We start from the raw sequence: 16,236 nt of genomic DNA, 5'->3' as shown, positions 1-16,236 counted from the left end.
TCAATAAATGCCATTCACATTTAGTTTAACAATAGCATTAATTTTTGGTTAGGCGCATAAAAAGTGCAACAATTTTGATAGTCAATTTAATTTGCTATAAAATCTCATATTTTGAATGAAACCATTTTTGATTGAAATTAAACGAAATCACAAAATTATCAAAAACGAATTTAAATATTTGAACATTTAATTCAAATGCAAACTAAATGAATTCACAAAATTATGTGAAATAACTTTTAATAATTGAATATATATATGATGTGGAATAATCGAATAAATTCAAATGGCAAAATTATCAAAAAGAATGAAAATTAAACATTATATCAATAAATGTAAAAAGTTTGAAACTATCTAATCTAAGCAAATTAAATATTTGAACATAATAAACCAATGTAATAAATTCCTTTACAAAATGGTTTTTAAGTGAACGGTTCAATAAAATCACAAAATTGTGTAATCACATGAAATAACAAAATGTTCTTAAGGGAAATCAATAGTTTAAATAATATCGTTAAAAAACTGAATAGACTTCATTCATTTTTTTATAGTGAAGGGTCTACAATAACATTTTTTTACGGTCAGCTAAATCACTTAATTTGAGATACTTAATATAAAAATGCAAATTATGCCTAATTAATTTCAATGCAATTTGTGAAATGTTGGCAAAAGTATTGTCTACTTTTTGGCTGCCCTTGAAATACGTTCAACGAAAGCGAGAGTGAGAAAGAGGGACAGAGAGATAGAGAGTGAGGTAAAACTAAAGTAAGAGAGGGAGAGGTGCAAAAGCTTTGCGCTAATTGCGTCGCATTCGATTCATTAGCAACAACAGCAACAGCAGATAACAAATTTCATACCCGGTAGCCAAAGCTTGAAAGGGTATTACAAAGGGAAAATTTACTTAATATAAAAAGAGACTTATTATTGATTGACCCTTCAAATCAATTTACAATGAACGCAACCACAATGTAAACAATAATTATCAATAAAAACCCACAATTAGACCAAAAACAGTTATTAAACGATTTTGTAAGCAGTCAGCTCTGCATTTGTGACCACAATTTAAATACATAATTGATTGCGACTAAAATCGTGTGTGGCTATAAAAGAGCGTGTAAAGCGCGTTTGAACTTCAAAAAGTATTAACGAAAAAAGGACGCACAATGCCGATAGCCAAAATGGATAGTTTCCTGAAGTACGCCAACTTCTTCTACACGGCAGTTGGAATTGAACCTTATACAAGAGTTTCACGCAAAAGTGCGCCTAGCATATGGATTAGTTTTGTCTTCTGGTCCAATATTATAAATCTAAGTTTGGTTCTTCTGGGTGAGACTGTCTATGTGCTGATTTCCTTTGCCACTGGAGAACACGTCGTGGAGGCCATCATGGTGATGTCCTACATTGGCTTCGTACTCGTCGGGATGAACAAAATGGCATTTGTCTGGTGGAAGAAAGAATCGCTGAGTGGCATCATGCACCAACTGGAGGAACTCTTTCCACGCACGAAGGAGACTCAGTCAGAGTATCAATTGGATAGATATCTGGAGAGTTGCTCTCGCCTGAGTTTGACCTTCTCGCTGCTCTACTCTGTGCTCATCTGGACCTACAATCTGTTTAACATTGCGCAGTACTTCGTCTACGAATTGTGGCTCAAGACACGCATCGTAGGACTCACTCTTCCCTATATGATGTATATCCCTTGGCACTGGGAAGGAAATTGGTCGTATTATCTGCTGCTCTTCTCGCAGAACTTTGCTGGCTACACTTCGGCAGCTGGACAAGTTTCAACTGATCTCTTGCTCTGCGCTGTGGCCACTTTGATCATCATGCACTATGATTATCTGGGCAGGATTATAGAGTTTAAGCAGCTGAGTGGAGATTGGTCGCAGGATTCGCGTTTCTTGGCACAGGTTGTGCAATATCATGAACGTCTTTTGAGCTTGTCAGCGGAACTAAATGAGATCTTTGGTGTGCCGCTCTTGCTCAACTTTCTCATCTCGTCGTTTGTCATATGCTTTGTGGGCTTTCAAATGACAATCGGAGTGCCGCCCGATCTAATGATCAAATTACTCTTGTTCTTGGTCTCCTCGCTGTGTCAAGTGTATTTGATTTGCCATCACGGACAGCTGATTGCCGATGCAGTAAGTTCAAGTGGTGCTACTTAAATACTTTGTTTATTCCATTTGAATTCTTTTAGAGCTCTGGCATTGCTCTGGCTGCCTATAAACAAGATTGGAGCTTCGCTGATGTCAGATATCGCAAGACTTTGGTCTTTATTATTGCTCGCTCCCAGAAGCCAGCTTTTCTCAAAGCAACTGTTTTCATGCAGATCACCAGAGGCACAATGACTGAGGTAAGTTCTAAGTTCTTACTGAAATGTGCATATTTATTATAATGAGCTTTTTACAGCTGCTGCAATTGTCCTACAAGTTCTTTGCTTTGCTGCGTACCATGTACGCCAAGTAAACTTGACTAAATACCAAAGAGAGGCTAAAAGTCCACGTATTGTATTTCAAATTCTATGTAATTTCTTTTTTTTCTCACTTTTTGTCATATTTTATTTGCGAATGCTTTTTAAAAATGCTAAAATTTAAAGAATCTGAATACTTAATTTGCATTAAGCAATAAATCTTGCGGCAAATGTCAATAAAAATTCATCGAAATTATAAATTCGAATTCATAAAATACACATCAAAATAAAGTGAAAAAAAGTCTATTAAGTTTATTTGTATTTTAATACAAATTTAATATGTTTAATACCTTTTCTAACTTCTACTTTCATTTAATTAAGTTTAGTATCAACATAAATTAATATTTGATATGCTTGAATAATTAGAATTTATCAAGAACCAGTTAAATACTTGTATAATTTGCATATTTTGAATATATTTGTCTGCTCTCCCAAAAGTGAGTAGCGGGTATTTCGCAGTCGTTTACTCTCGACTGCAGCTTTCTTACTTGTTTTCGTTTTGCTTGCTGTGGATCGTTGTTGCTATTTTGCTGTTTGCTTTGCTAATTATTGTCATAGGTTAGTGTAGGCAGAGAGAGAGAGAATCCAACGCAGCACGACGACAACAACAACGAAAGTAATAAAAATTTAGAGCTGCTGAGAAACTGAAAGTGTTTCAAGCAACAACAGTTGTTCTGCTCGTTGTTGTTGCTTTTGTTGTGCACTGTTTTTGCTGTTGCCATTTTTATGGCGCTCTGTTGGCATTTTAAGTATTTTCACAGCAACATTGTAGCCCACACACACACTAGCGCAGACACACATATGCAGAGCTTTTGTAGAATGCCAACTCGCCCGCAGTCGTAATAATTACCAAGTAACAACAGCAACAACAACAACGATAACAACAGCAACTAGCCCAAGCACATTAGGCAATCACAAAATTTGTGGCCTGACATCTTTTTTGGGCTGTTGTTGTATTTGTTTCTAGTATTTTTCGTCTTATTTTTTTGGAATCACATTTTTAGTATGTAGTATGTATTTAAGTGCTTTAGCCTGTCTTTGGAGACTTCTGCATACAGACATACATACATAGACATACATATGTTATGTTGTGTGTTGTTGGTTGCCACGCAATTTTGTTGGCATTCTGTCAAACTAAAACATGTGGCAGCCATCTTTTCGTTGTTGTTGCTGCTTATAAACAAACATTGCACATTGCGTTGTCATTAGAATGGATAATTGTGGACGACGACGCTGAAGTTTGATTGACAGTCAAAGCAGAGGAAACAACAGCAGCAGCAGCTACAAAAGTAGCAGCAGCTGGACAGCGTGTGGCAGATGTCAACAATTGTTGGCGTTTTACGATCCCAACACACACACACACACATACACTCGCACTTACATGGGCAACATTCTTGCTACAATCTTCAGGTTGCGACTTGGCGGAAAATGCTAGATTACGCGGCTTCTTTTTTTTTATTCTTTACTGAAAGCTTATCTATTCCTTAACATCAAAAGTCACTTGGCTATTTAAAGTGAACAGTTTTATAATTCCGCTAATTCTGAATTTAATTAAAAGTTTATTACTTTTCTTGAATTCAATAATTTGTTTTACTTTTTTTTGCAATGCAATTGCTTAAATGCCTGCAGTGCATTTGCAATTCGTTATTCGCTGCTCTTCTCGATCTTTCTTTCATTTCGTTTTCTTAATTTGCATTCATCAACAGCGCACAAACTAATTGCAAAATGTTTGCGCATGTGTGTGTGTGTGTGAGTGTTGCGTTGTGCTATTTCTATTTTTCACATTTTCTACACACATTCACACACGCACACACATGCAATAGACGCCGCAGCGCGGCGGGTTAGCGACCGCAAAACTATCTGACATTAGATTGCGATGGCGGCCAAACGACAACAGCCGACGTCAACTGAGGCAGCGACGCTAACTGCGACGGCGACTGCAACTGCAGCAGAGGCAGCAAATGGCGCTCATTTAGTTGGCGACGTTTGCTGTGCCGTTTGGCACGTACTAAAGAGCGAGCGAGATGGCTGCCAGCTATGACACACGCCTTCAATTTGGATGCACTTTTTTCTCGCATTAATGCACAAGCATAAATATGTTATGTGCCAGCAGCAACAGCGAGAAAATTTCTTTAACTATTTATTAGCTTTTTTGGGCAAAAAATTTGTTTATGTAGAATTTTAAGTGCAAAATCCTGTTGCAACAATGTTGGGCAACAGATTTTTGCTGCCTGCTTTTCTTATCTACGTGCAGCATCTCGTTTGACTGGCAGCCAGTGAAAGAGAGCGAGAAAGAGCGAGAGTGTGTGCAGCTTGTAGATCTGTTAGACAGATTGTGGCATGCTTGATTGAACGTTCGCTTTTATTGCCACAACAAATCAATTTTACCAGCTAAAGCTGCTGCAACAACAACAACAACAACAGCTGGCACTCCCCATCGCATTGCGAGCTGCAGACTACTTTATACATACTTACAACACACAACACAACAATACGAGAGATACGAGTGCAAGTTGCAACCAAATGTTGCATGTATTGTTGCTTGTATTGTCTGTAAGTGCAGCGTGCAATTGCAAAATACAAAGTTGTTTTTGTATTTTTTTTTCGGTTGCAACTCGCTCTCCGGCTGCGCGTTGGTGGCGCCGCAAACTCGAAAATTGCAACGTCGGCGTCGTCAATTGACGCAGCTAGGCGGCGGGGGCGGGGGGCGTGACCGTGTCTATGATTTCTTAATTGATTTAACAGTGCCTTCAGGCAAGCAAGCTACAAATGTTTAGTGAGAGTGCTCGACAGTTAAATACTGCATCGATTATATGACGAACAAAAATAGAAGGTGCTATAAACGATTTTTAATTGAGTTTTTACTTTTTAGGGTGGCGCTACAATAACCAAAGTTTGAGTATTACCAAACTGAATATTGGCACTAAATTATATAGCTCTAACTTGTTTAACCTCTAAGTTACAGAGCTTTATTTGAGAGGACAGACAGAAAGCCGGAAAAGTTTATAGCGCTTGGCTATAAAATTCTTCTACCAAAATTAAGGTATTACATAACTGAAAACATTTCCAAAACTTCATGGATCTAGCTTGCTTATTCTTCGAGTTACAGAGATTTATTTGGCTGGACGGACAGAAAGACGGATAGGTTTATAGTACACTTCGTCTGCCATAAAACTCTTCGACCCTTTTGGGGTAGCGAGTGATCTCAATGTTATGTAAAATGCTGCAAACAGAATAGCGGAAATGCCCTCGGCTTATGTATGTAAAGCAAACGCCTACTTCAAAAAGATCGTTCAACAAATTGATCATTCACACACACACACGAACACACTCATACTTGCAACGCTCCACCTACCTAGGTTCCCCAATATATATCGCTTCGTAGCTATCATAAAAAATATAAATGTAGTTGTAAGCCTTAAATTTGTGATACGCTTTTTGGCATCTTGATATGTTCGAATTATTGCTCGTTTATAATCAGTAGCTTTTGATCTTGTGCCGAAGGTGTAGTTCGATTGTTGTTGTTGTTATTTTGTTGTCTCTGTTTTGCTGCTGTTTATTATTGGCCAGCTGACCCGTTACCGTTATTAATTAACAGCTGTGCGCTTATTATGCAAATTGCCACAGATGCGATGCGATGCCAGACACAAGACAAAAGTCAATGTGGGGGTAACAACAACAACAACAACAACAACAACAACAACAGAAACAGCAACGAGCTATGAATATATCAAGGTAATACATATATGTAGAGATAGATATATATATACATTTATATAGTCGCACATATATTAAAGTTTTGATAGCATTTGCGGTTTTGTGCGCGTCGAGTACTCACGATTGCCATTCGTTTGCGGTTAATGATTCATTCACAAGCTCAACTATGGAGTGAGTACGAGGAAATTGTACAGGGTCTACATACCTGCAATAAAAATAAAAGGTAGACACAATTCCGATTAGTTAATTGATTTATTGCTCGAGTGAAAGCTCAATTAAGCGCATTAAATGTGAGCATTGACTTGAACTGAAGTACCTAAAAAAAACTATCTTTCTTTATCTAATCTTCATTGTGAAATGTATTAATCATTCAAACTCTTGCTTGATGAATATTCACTTAAGTAAAATTAAATATGTTTGTGTATACTTAAACAACACTATCTATTCTATAAGAATTTAATCTTTATTCTATAAAAATTTATACCAATATTAACTTAACTACAAGTGCATATATATTTGTGTTTCTTTACATTTCCCCATTAAGTTTTTTCTATTATTAACTTTATTATAACGATATATCAATCTATCTTCATTTAAACTCCCATCTAAAACCAATAATAATAAGCATTAAGATTTAATGCTTAAATTTTTATACTTTAAACTTCAAATAAAAAGCCTCAAATTAAGCGAATAAAAGTTAAAGATACACAACGAAAATACCGCGTAAATCGCTTGCAACAAATTAAGCGATTATTTATAATGACATAGAGATGCCTATCGCCTGTGCCACGTACAACACACACAAATGCAAATGGAGAAACTCTCCTTTCTTGGCGAGCAGAGTCTATAATTTAGCATTAAATTATATGTAGATAAGCGTGAGCGCAAGACGGAAGGTGCATGCATCATCTTTCTGGACGGACGGACAATGAATGCAACACAATGGGGCGACGTCTTTAATTTGGCCAACGAGGCGCAATTGCAACAGTCACAGGCGAATAAAACAACAATTTATTTCGCAATCAATTTGACAAATGCTTAAAGCTTATATTGGCCACAGCACACACATCGCAACACAACACAACACACATCGCAACATGGCCAAAACGGTCGTTACTCGATGCGATGCTCGATGGTGCAGAAGATAGCCACAAAACTGCAAAGACAGTTCGCCAGCAGCTGGCCTGAAGTTCGACTGGTTGTGATCTGGCCAATAGATTGAGTTAAGCTATGGGGCCAATTGTGTGTTCTAGTCTGGGGGCAAGCAACAACAACAGCAGCAACAACAACAACACCAACAACTTGTGGCTGCTTGGCTAATAAAGTTGCAACAGAGTCAAACACGTTTATTGGCATCACATAAATGGCGGAATGTCTAAATCAGCGATGAGCGACGTTTGTCGACATTGACCCACTGCTTCTCTCACTCTCTTCAAAGCTGTTGTTGTGGGTGCGAGGGTCAATCGAGCAGTTACTAATTTATGTGCGTGACGCGAGTGGCAAACAAATTATGCACAACACAACAAAAGACATAAAACACAGCAAAATGAGACTCGACAGCAGCCGAAGCTTGCATTTATTTACCTGCACACACACACTGACAGAGAGGTGTTAATTGAATACATATAGAAAGAGAAACACAGCTAGACAGGTGGTAATTAAATTAAATTAAAGGCGCCTCATTAAGGTCGAATTACGAACCGAAAACTTGACGTTGTTTGTCATTTGTCATCGTCGACGTCGTCGTCGTCATTTTGCACAGCGCCTGTAATTATGCAGCACTAATAGATGTTGCCACAAGTCCCCCTACCGCCTCCTTCTTCTCTACCCCTTCACATATCGAGCAAATAGTTAAGCAATTATTTTCAGCCTGACATTTGCAAGTTTTCAAGAACAGCACGCCGAAGGCAATCGTTACTTGCCCTGGCTCTGACGTTGACTTGAACTTCTAGGTGTTGTCACACTCACACATGTTGTTCAGATAGTCGTGATATCACTTGGAATTTGTTAGCTATGCAATTCCATTCAAATACAATTTAATAGTTTCGCTTTCCACTCTAAACGTTACACTGCAAGAAAATTCAACGTTCACTTTAAGGCAATTAAATGCGAATGAAATCAGAAAAGCTAATCAGAATGAAGTAATGTATGAAGTATTATAGAAAGCTGCTCTGACTGACTTACCAAATGGTAAGAGCTAGGAGGCTGCAAATTTTTATTCTGGCAGATATTTCTGTATATTAAAGTGATTGTTCTGGTTGAGTTAAATAAAGGAAGTTAAAGGAATATCAAAGCGGTAAGAGCTAGGAGGCTGCAATTTTTATTTTGGGATATATTTCAGCATACTAAAGTGTTTGTCCTGATTGTCTTAGAAAGGTACATACTGACGGAACTATCAATGCATAACTCAAGCGGTAAGAGCAAAGGAGGCTGCAAGTTTTAAACAACGTTGAATCTAAGCGTACTTTTCTTTTGCTTTTCTTAAAAGTAACTAATCGTCTCAGACATAACTATCAACTCACAGATTAAAACGGCAAGACCTAGGAGGCTGCACTTTTTACACAAGCTAGTATACGAAAAGTTCTCCGGTTTTTTGTATTTCTCAAAATTTCTATTCTAAAACTACCTAAGATCTCATAATTTTTGTATTCAGTTGCCCTAAAACTGAACATTTGTTAAACTTAGTTATTAAAATTGCATTTTTTTTAATTTAAAACAATACTTTTCTCTTGAATTTTACAAATATCTATCTGCTAAACCATATTTTATACATTTAAAACAATAGAAAGTATTGTTTGAATTTTTTAAAATTTATAGTATGACTGTAGGCTAATGAACAGCTCAAATTAATTTGATTAGCAAAATACCTTTCAACTTTTGTGTGCAAATCATAAATAAATAAACTATTTCTAATATCAAAAATGCATATTTAAAGCGCAAACATAAAAGTTTTTCAATTATAGTTTTCAGTTTTCGCATTGTTGCAGCTATTTTTTTTGTTGTTGTTTATTTTTGCATATAAAATTAGTTATTTTAAATGATTTTTTGACACGTTTTTTGGGCGCTCGTCGTTCGCTCGTTTGTTTGCTCAAAGTCGTTTTGTTTGTTTGAAGTCGTCTCGCCGTCGACTTGTTTGCGCTTTTTGTCGTTTTTGTCGTTTTTGTTATTTATGCATTTTTGTCATGGACACCAGGCTACGTTGGTTGGCGCGGTCATTACCATGAGCCAATCCAGCACTTTACCCTTCGCACTCACCCACCGAGTCATAGTGTGCCACTCCTCCCGCCCACTTCAGACTATTGGCAAACACATTTTTAATTGATTTTAACGTTTTTTTTTTTTTTTTTACTTAATGTTTGGTGTGAAATATCGCTTGGAAAATCGTTAAAACAATTTGCAATATTTATGCAAGCAACAACAAAAAAATGAAGGACATTGAGTGTATTTTATGCATTAATAGTGGAGGAGTGACTCAATTGCTTGCAAGTTGTAATAAATAACATTGTAGAAGTACAATTATATTGCTCTTTAGAATCTAATTCAATCAGCAGACGTGGCTCAATTATAGAGCACTTAATTCATTCCTCAACAACGAGTTTAGCTTCTTTTCTTTCTCATCTTTGGCAGCCAACTAATCGGCCACTCATAATTAACACATTTAGCTAATAACTTCAAGCGAAATAAACAACATTAATCACGCTTTAATGGTGTATTAATAAGAGCAGAGACGAGAGCGAGAAAAAGAGATGGAGAGAGAGAGACAACAATAGACATTCTCATATGTAAGTTTTGCTGGCAACTTTTATTGAAACTTTCCGAGTGTGTATTTGCTGTGCGGCTTTTCCAATAACAATAAAATAAATCTTGGCCAAGAAAAACAGATAAAAACAGCATTAGCTGGCCATAAAGCAAACAAAACCCACAACGCTCTTTACAGGTTAAAAACGAGCCAACGGCGACAATGACAAAGACGGCAATGTCTGGCGAGAGTAACACTGATGCAGACAGAGAAGGAGAGAGAGGGACAGAGAGACAGTCAGACAGAGAGTCAAGCAGTTAGACAGATTGTCAGACAAGTGCCAAGTTAATTGCATTAAAAGTGAAATAAAAAGCGAGCGCGACAGCAGCTCAGATAGCAAAAATTATGAAGTGCAGTCGACGATGTTGTTGTTGTTGCTGCTGGTGTTGTTGCCTTTGCTATGTTTCTGCTGTTGATTGAGGCGCATAATCAGCGGGGCAACGACGACGACGACGCCATCGAGCGGAGCGCATTAAGTTGTTAACAGCAAAAATGTTTGCTTCATTTGCGCTATGATTGCAAGCAAGGGGCAAGCGCAACATCCGGTGGCGGCTTTGGCATAGCAACAAGCATCTGCCACAACTTGTTGCCGGTCAGCAACAATATAGTAGTAGTATTAAAGAAATGCCATCTTGATAGTTACGTTTCACTCTTTCTTTTCGTTGCCATCTCTGTTTAGCAATTTGAGTATTCCATCCGTCACACGCTCGCCGCTTGCGCAACGTTTCTTGGCACTCTTGCCACATTTTCTTATCTATAAATAGTTTTGCTGCTGCCCACGCCGCGGTCAATAAACTCGCGACACATGCAAATTGCAAGCTGCAAGCTGCAACTGCAACAGCAGCAGTGGCAAACAATTAGCAGCAGTTGAAACAAAGCAAACGACAACGAAACTGTAAATACTCTTATGCAAATAAGAACTGAGTATCGATAAAAGTTCAATTTCTATTACAAATTTATCGCATTGCTCATAGAAATTCTAGTTTATCGATATCGCTTAAGAATGTATCGCCTTGTGCATAGCAGCTTTACCTCATCGATATCACATGCCTATCGACAGTTTACCCAAAAGCCTTTTACATTACTCTTTTATGCTAAAACGTAGACGAAAACAAAACGACACAAAACAAAAAGTACAAAACGAAAAACAGAAAAAAAAAGTACAACACCGACCTATCGCACACTTTTTGTCATTGGGCCGTGGCGTTGTTCGACAACGACAACGACAACGTCGACAGCGACAGAGACAGCGACGTCGCCGGCTTTTTGTTGCTTTTTGCTATTATCAAACAGCAAAGTCGCGACAGCAACAACGTCGACAGCGCAGTCATGTAATGCGCGTAACAATTTCATTTTGTTTTACAAAAACTACAATTGCCAGCGCACACATTTGTTGTTTCTTTTTTTTTTTTTTGTCTGTCTCTTGCATTGCACTGCACATTTTGTTTGCAGTTTTTAGTTGTTGGCAGCAGCAGCAGCAGCGACAGCGACGTCGTGCATTGCACTCGCGTTGCTCAATGTTCGACGTCGACGTCGCTAACGTGGGCGGCCCTCATTTAAACGACGTTGGCAGAGCGTTGCCGCTGCGCTCTTGGCCGTTACAGCAGCGGCTGCAGCGTCACATTAGCAAATCACATAATGAAATTCATCATTCGTTGTTGTTGTTGCTGCTCCTGTATTGCTGTTGCTGTTGCTTTTGTTGCTTGCAGGCAAATTTGACTAATTGCAACAAGTCTCTTTTTTTGTTGCATGTGCAATGCTTTTGATGTTTTTAGCTGATAGTTGCACTTGTTGCCTATTGCTGTTTATGTTTTTTGTTGCAATGTGATGTGCAACATGCAGCTGCTTGACTTCTAATGTTAAATGTCGCATGTTGACATTAATTTACATTGTTTTAATTTGCTTAAATAATGTACAGCACACTAAGAACAACAAAAGCCAAACAAGCATAAATAAAAAACGGAAAAGAAAGAAAAAAGTTAAACGCATTTATTTTTGCTTAACACGGCGGATGTTTGGCATCGTTTTCGAGAGTGTGATTGAAAAGATTGCGAATCGAAAATCTGGCACACGAACACACACACACATACACGTACACACATAGAGACAGTATTGGAAATGAGAAAGAAAGCAATGCACTCGAGTCCACAAGATTAGAAACATTTCGAACGGTATTTAGAAATATAATGATATTTAATTCACTAGTATCAGAAAATTATTGAATTGATATTTAAGTCATAAGCCATTTATCATATATTATAGTTAAATAAATAATCATAGTCATATTTTCTAATTGAAAACGTATACAAATTAATACATCAGTCGTGTATTATTTTATTTACTTCAATGCAGTTGCCTAAGTATCATAGTGTAATCGTTATTCTATAGATTATCCAACAGCTTATGTTAATGAACTGTATTTAGACTAATTAATGACCTGTGTGTGTGTTTGTGTCTCTCATTATCGCATCAGAGCGCGAGTAAACGAGTTTGCACATTAAACTGACATAATTAATGCAATGATTTGTTTTTGTGCTAAAACCTGTTTTGCATATGGATCGATGATGCTCTTAGCATTAACAATGCCATTCAAATGATCAAAGTCATTCATTTAAGCCGGCACACAGATGATGCAAATACAGAGAGAGAGAGGGGCAACCAAAATTGGAATATTTATTGTCAATCATTAATCACATTTGCTTGATTTGTAATAATGTGTGATTGACACGTATTCAATTAAGTAAATCATGGCTAGTACTGCGATAATACACAAACACAAACAAGGTTGCCCTATGTAAATGGACAGCACTGTTGTGACGTCGCGCGTCGTCGTGTGAATGGCAAAGATCAGTGCGTACAACACACAGTGGAGTGAATGCACTCGGAATGCGCTTCATGGCAATACGGCCAAGTGTCAATAGCTGCTGCTGCCCTCCTCATCATCATCATCAGCTGCATGCCAAACAAACTAACAGCAGCAACGAGGGTAGCTCAAACAGTTTGCAACAGAGAGAGTTGATAATAAAATTGAGTCTGACAAAAAGCAACCCTAAAAAAACGATCAAAAAACTATACTTAATTATGGAAATTGAGAAACAGAAAAATTTTATATTTATATTTATTTTAATGTTGCTTCTTTATTTTTAAATTAAATTTAATAAATCTTAAAAGAAGAGTTACTTTTATTAATAAAATTTCTACTTTTTTTTTATTTTTTATATTATTTAAATATTATTGAAATTGAAATATATTTTTTATTTCATATTTTATAAAAATTGAATTTATGTTATACTTTGCCGTTTAATAACACCCGCTTTTACCTTGACTACTCGATGCTTTATTGCTGCCCCCCACTTTGTACACTTTATGTCCACAAAACATAAACCAAAATTAAGTGCCCAATAACAAGTTATTATAGTGTTAAATTGCTGGCCATCATTCATGCTGTTGCTGCTGCTGCAGTGTCTTTAATCTTTATATTTTACGTCCAATTAGCGTTATATGCGAGTTTATTTTTAGTCGGTGGTCGTAACAATTTTTCTCATACCGCCCTCGTGTGCACAATTTTATTTAGCATTTTACAATTTGCATTGCGTCCAAAATTGCGCAAAAATTGTTGACAAGATGCGTGCAACGGCTGCTGCTGCTGCTGCAGTTGTTGTTGTTGCTGTGGTGGCATATGGCCAATGGCCACTGACATAGGTATTACCTAGATAGGTAGCATTGATTTGGAGCGATGAACTCAAGCGGCCTTCCACCTCCTCCACACACATTTGCCCTCTTGACTTTGGTGAGGAGGAGGAGGAGCTGGAGGCGGCGTCGTTCGTTTGTTTGCATTTTGGCTTTTGTTTACTTGGGATTTGCTTGGGAGGAGAAAATGGAAATGCCAACGCATATCGGAATATATAATAATAATAATAATAATATTAGAGGAATGCAATTATTTAAGTGGTTGTTACGACTTGGCCGTTAAACAATAACAATAACTTTTTTACAATGGAAGCGACAATAATTATGCTGAGCATTTTTACGATTCAATTAACAAAAGTTTGTGGCAACTAGGCGACGCAGTATGTGGCAGCAGTCTGTCACTAATATGTTTTGTAATAATATTTCTTAATTGCAAAAATTCATAAAAAAAAGAGTAAAGTACTCAACTATGGAACACCATATAACGTTGAATTTCTAGTAGAATATTGTCACCAAATTTAATAACTGCAGCTCTTAAGGTTTCTTAGATCTAAGGATTGGTGATAAATTTTTATAAAAATAATAAATAAAATTACTTCTAAACTTTGTTTCGTATTTCCGACTAAATTTATTAGCTTTTGAAATGTCTAATTAGTTAAAAATTCATATAAATATAATAAGTAAATATTCTCGAAATTTTATCGTCACATTACTCGACTCTTTCTCAACTATTTGCGTGTCAAGTATTAAAAGCAACTGAAAAAATGTGCATGAAAAATGCATAAAATGCGAAACTAAATGTTTATTACGGTTTCAGTTTTCATTCATATGTGTGGAGGGGGGGAGGAGGGGGAAATATATGCGACCCAGACAAGGTTTATGGACTTGTTTTCGAACTGAAAACCTGACGACCAACTACGACGACGTCTCGTCCACTAAAGAAATAAATATATATCGCATAAGTCACGTCCTGTAGCATAGAAATGAGACTATGAGGCAACAACAATTTTCGCTTTACATACGATTTACTTACTATATATGTATATATATTTGTTTATACGATATATGGAGGAAGGCATTACATGGCATTTGCCTCTGTCAGTAATAAATATTGTGTGTCTAATGTACACAAATGCTCTTATCGTGCTCTGCTCCCCCCGCCGCCCTCTCTCCATCCGTCTCTGCCTCAGCTGATTAACTTGCGCTTAAAAAATAACGATTTTTTCGCATTTTTATGACTTAAATATTGTATGGCTTTTTATGGTGTCGAAATCCTTGAAACAATGGCTCTGATTGCTCATGTTTGTGTTTGTATTTGTAGTGCTATCTGTGAGTGTGTGTGTGCATGTGTGTGTTTTATCAGCGATTCCCACCCTCCCAAAGGGGCAACATTTTGCAATTTTCATTTTTTTTTAATTGGGTTGATATAAAAAGCAGCAATTGTGAAATTGATTATAAACAAAAGGGAAAGAAATACTATAAATACGAATTTTGTTAGTTGTTGGTGTTGTTGTTGCAATGTTATGACGTAATGTCGTTTATTTTTATTCAATAATTTTATGCAAATCGCCGCTGATATACTTGTGTGTATATAATTTGTATTTTTTTTTGCAACGGATGCCGTCGTCCAATCGTAAAAAACAATAAAAAATAACAACAAAAGCGCTCTACAAATTTGCATGTAAATTTCTACTGAAATAAAAGCAACAACAACTTCGCAGTATGCATTTCCCTAATGCGTTGCTCGCATGCCACATTTTTGCAAATAGCGCAGTTTGTTTTAATGCATACCCTGTAACCGGCTAGTAACAAGGTGTAATTAAGTTGTGTAAGTCGCAGTCGCAATTGCTTTATCATCGCTTGATCTGACCAAATTGGGTTTGTTAACCATTTATGGAGGGGAAGATATAATTTTTATTTATTCCCTTGATGATATCATGTTTTTACAGGGTATCGATAATAGCCTCTGCGCCCAACTAGCGCATTCTTACATTGTGTCTCTCTTGAAACATTTTAACAAATTACACTGCCCGAATTCTTGTTTTTGGGTTAATGTCTCATTGTCTTATGCGTGACAGCGCGACAACAAAAACACAAAACTGAAAACAGAAAACTGAGCAGACGATACAATTTCTGTGATAAATAAAATTATTACAACAAGCCAAAAAGAACATATTGTGAACAGACTCTGTGAGAAAGAGACGAAATATTTATGCAGGCAATTGCTTGATTTATGTGCGGACTGATACCAAAAAAAAAACCAAAAATAACAACCGACAAAAAATATATTGTATATTTACACAAATTCTTTGCGTACGCATATAAAATATATGTTTGTTGAAAATTGGATTTCAACGTATTTAGCGAGAAGCCCTTTTTTCTCTTGACTTCGATTTCCAGCGTTGCGATAGCCACACACACAGAAAACATTTAAATAGACGTGGCTTAAAGGTGGCTCAAGAGATTTGTTTTTAGCTGGAAAACGCGTTGAACACGCGTGGTGAGGTGAATGATGACCCAAATTTGATTAACTAGCTGCGAACATGGCCCTTTTAACTAACCA

General features: G+C 36.9%; 2 protein-coding genes across 2 annotated transcripts in view; one reads left to right on the top strand and one right to left on the bottom strand.

Moving 5' to 3' along the window:
- Window positions 1-16,236, bottom strand: part of LOC133837666 (headcase protein) — a 106,988-nt gene that overhangs the window by 29,851 nt on the left and 60,901 nt on the right. The window lies entirely within an intron of this gene.
- On the top strand, window positions 544-2,484 carry LOC133838770 (odorant receptor 85c-like). Its single transcript, XM_062269996.1, has 3 exons — window positions 544-2,138; window positions 2,195-2,350; window positions 2,407-2,484. Exons 1-3 carry the CDS (start codon window positions 1,161-1,163, stop codon window positions 2,461-2,463), a joined length of 1,191 nt encoding a protein of 396 aa, XP_062125980.1. The 5' UTR covers window positions 544-1,160; the 3' UTR covers window positions 2,464-2,484.

This window comes from Drosophila sulfurigaster, chromosome 2R, assembly GCF_023558435.1.
Source record: "Drosophila sulfurigaster albostrigata strain 15112-1811.04 chromosome 2R, ASM2355843v2, whole genome shotgun sequence".
Classification (NCBI taxonomy): domain Eukaryota; kingdom Metazoa; phylum Arthropoda; class Insecta; order Diptera; family Drosophilidae; genus Drosophila; species Drosophila sulfurigaster.
The sequence above is the reverse complement of the archived record's forward strand: the minus strand, read 5'-3'. Positions and strand labels throughout refer to the sequence as shown.

Bases quoted from the DNA above. Each gene is read 5' to 3' on its own strand.
- LOC133838770 (XM_062269996.1), top strand. From the start codon at position 1,161: ATGCCGATAGCCAAAATGGATAGTTTCCTGAAGTACGCCAACTTCTTC. The intron at 2,139-2,194 runs GTAAGTTCAAGT...GAATTCTTTTAG, and splicing joins GACAGCTGATTGCCGATGCA to AGCTCTGGCATTGCTCTGGC. The intron at 2,351-2,406 runs GTAAGTTCTAAG...AGCTTTTTACAG, and splicing joins CCAGAGGCACAATGACTGAG to CTGCTGCAATTGTCCTACAA.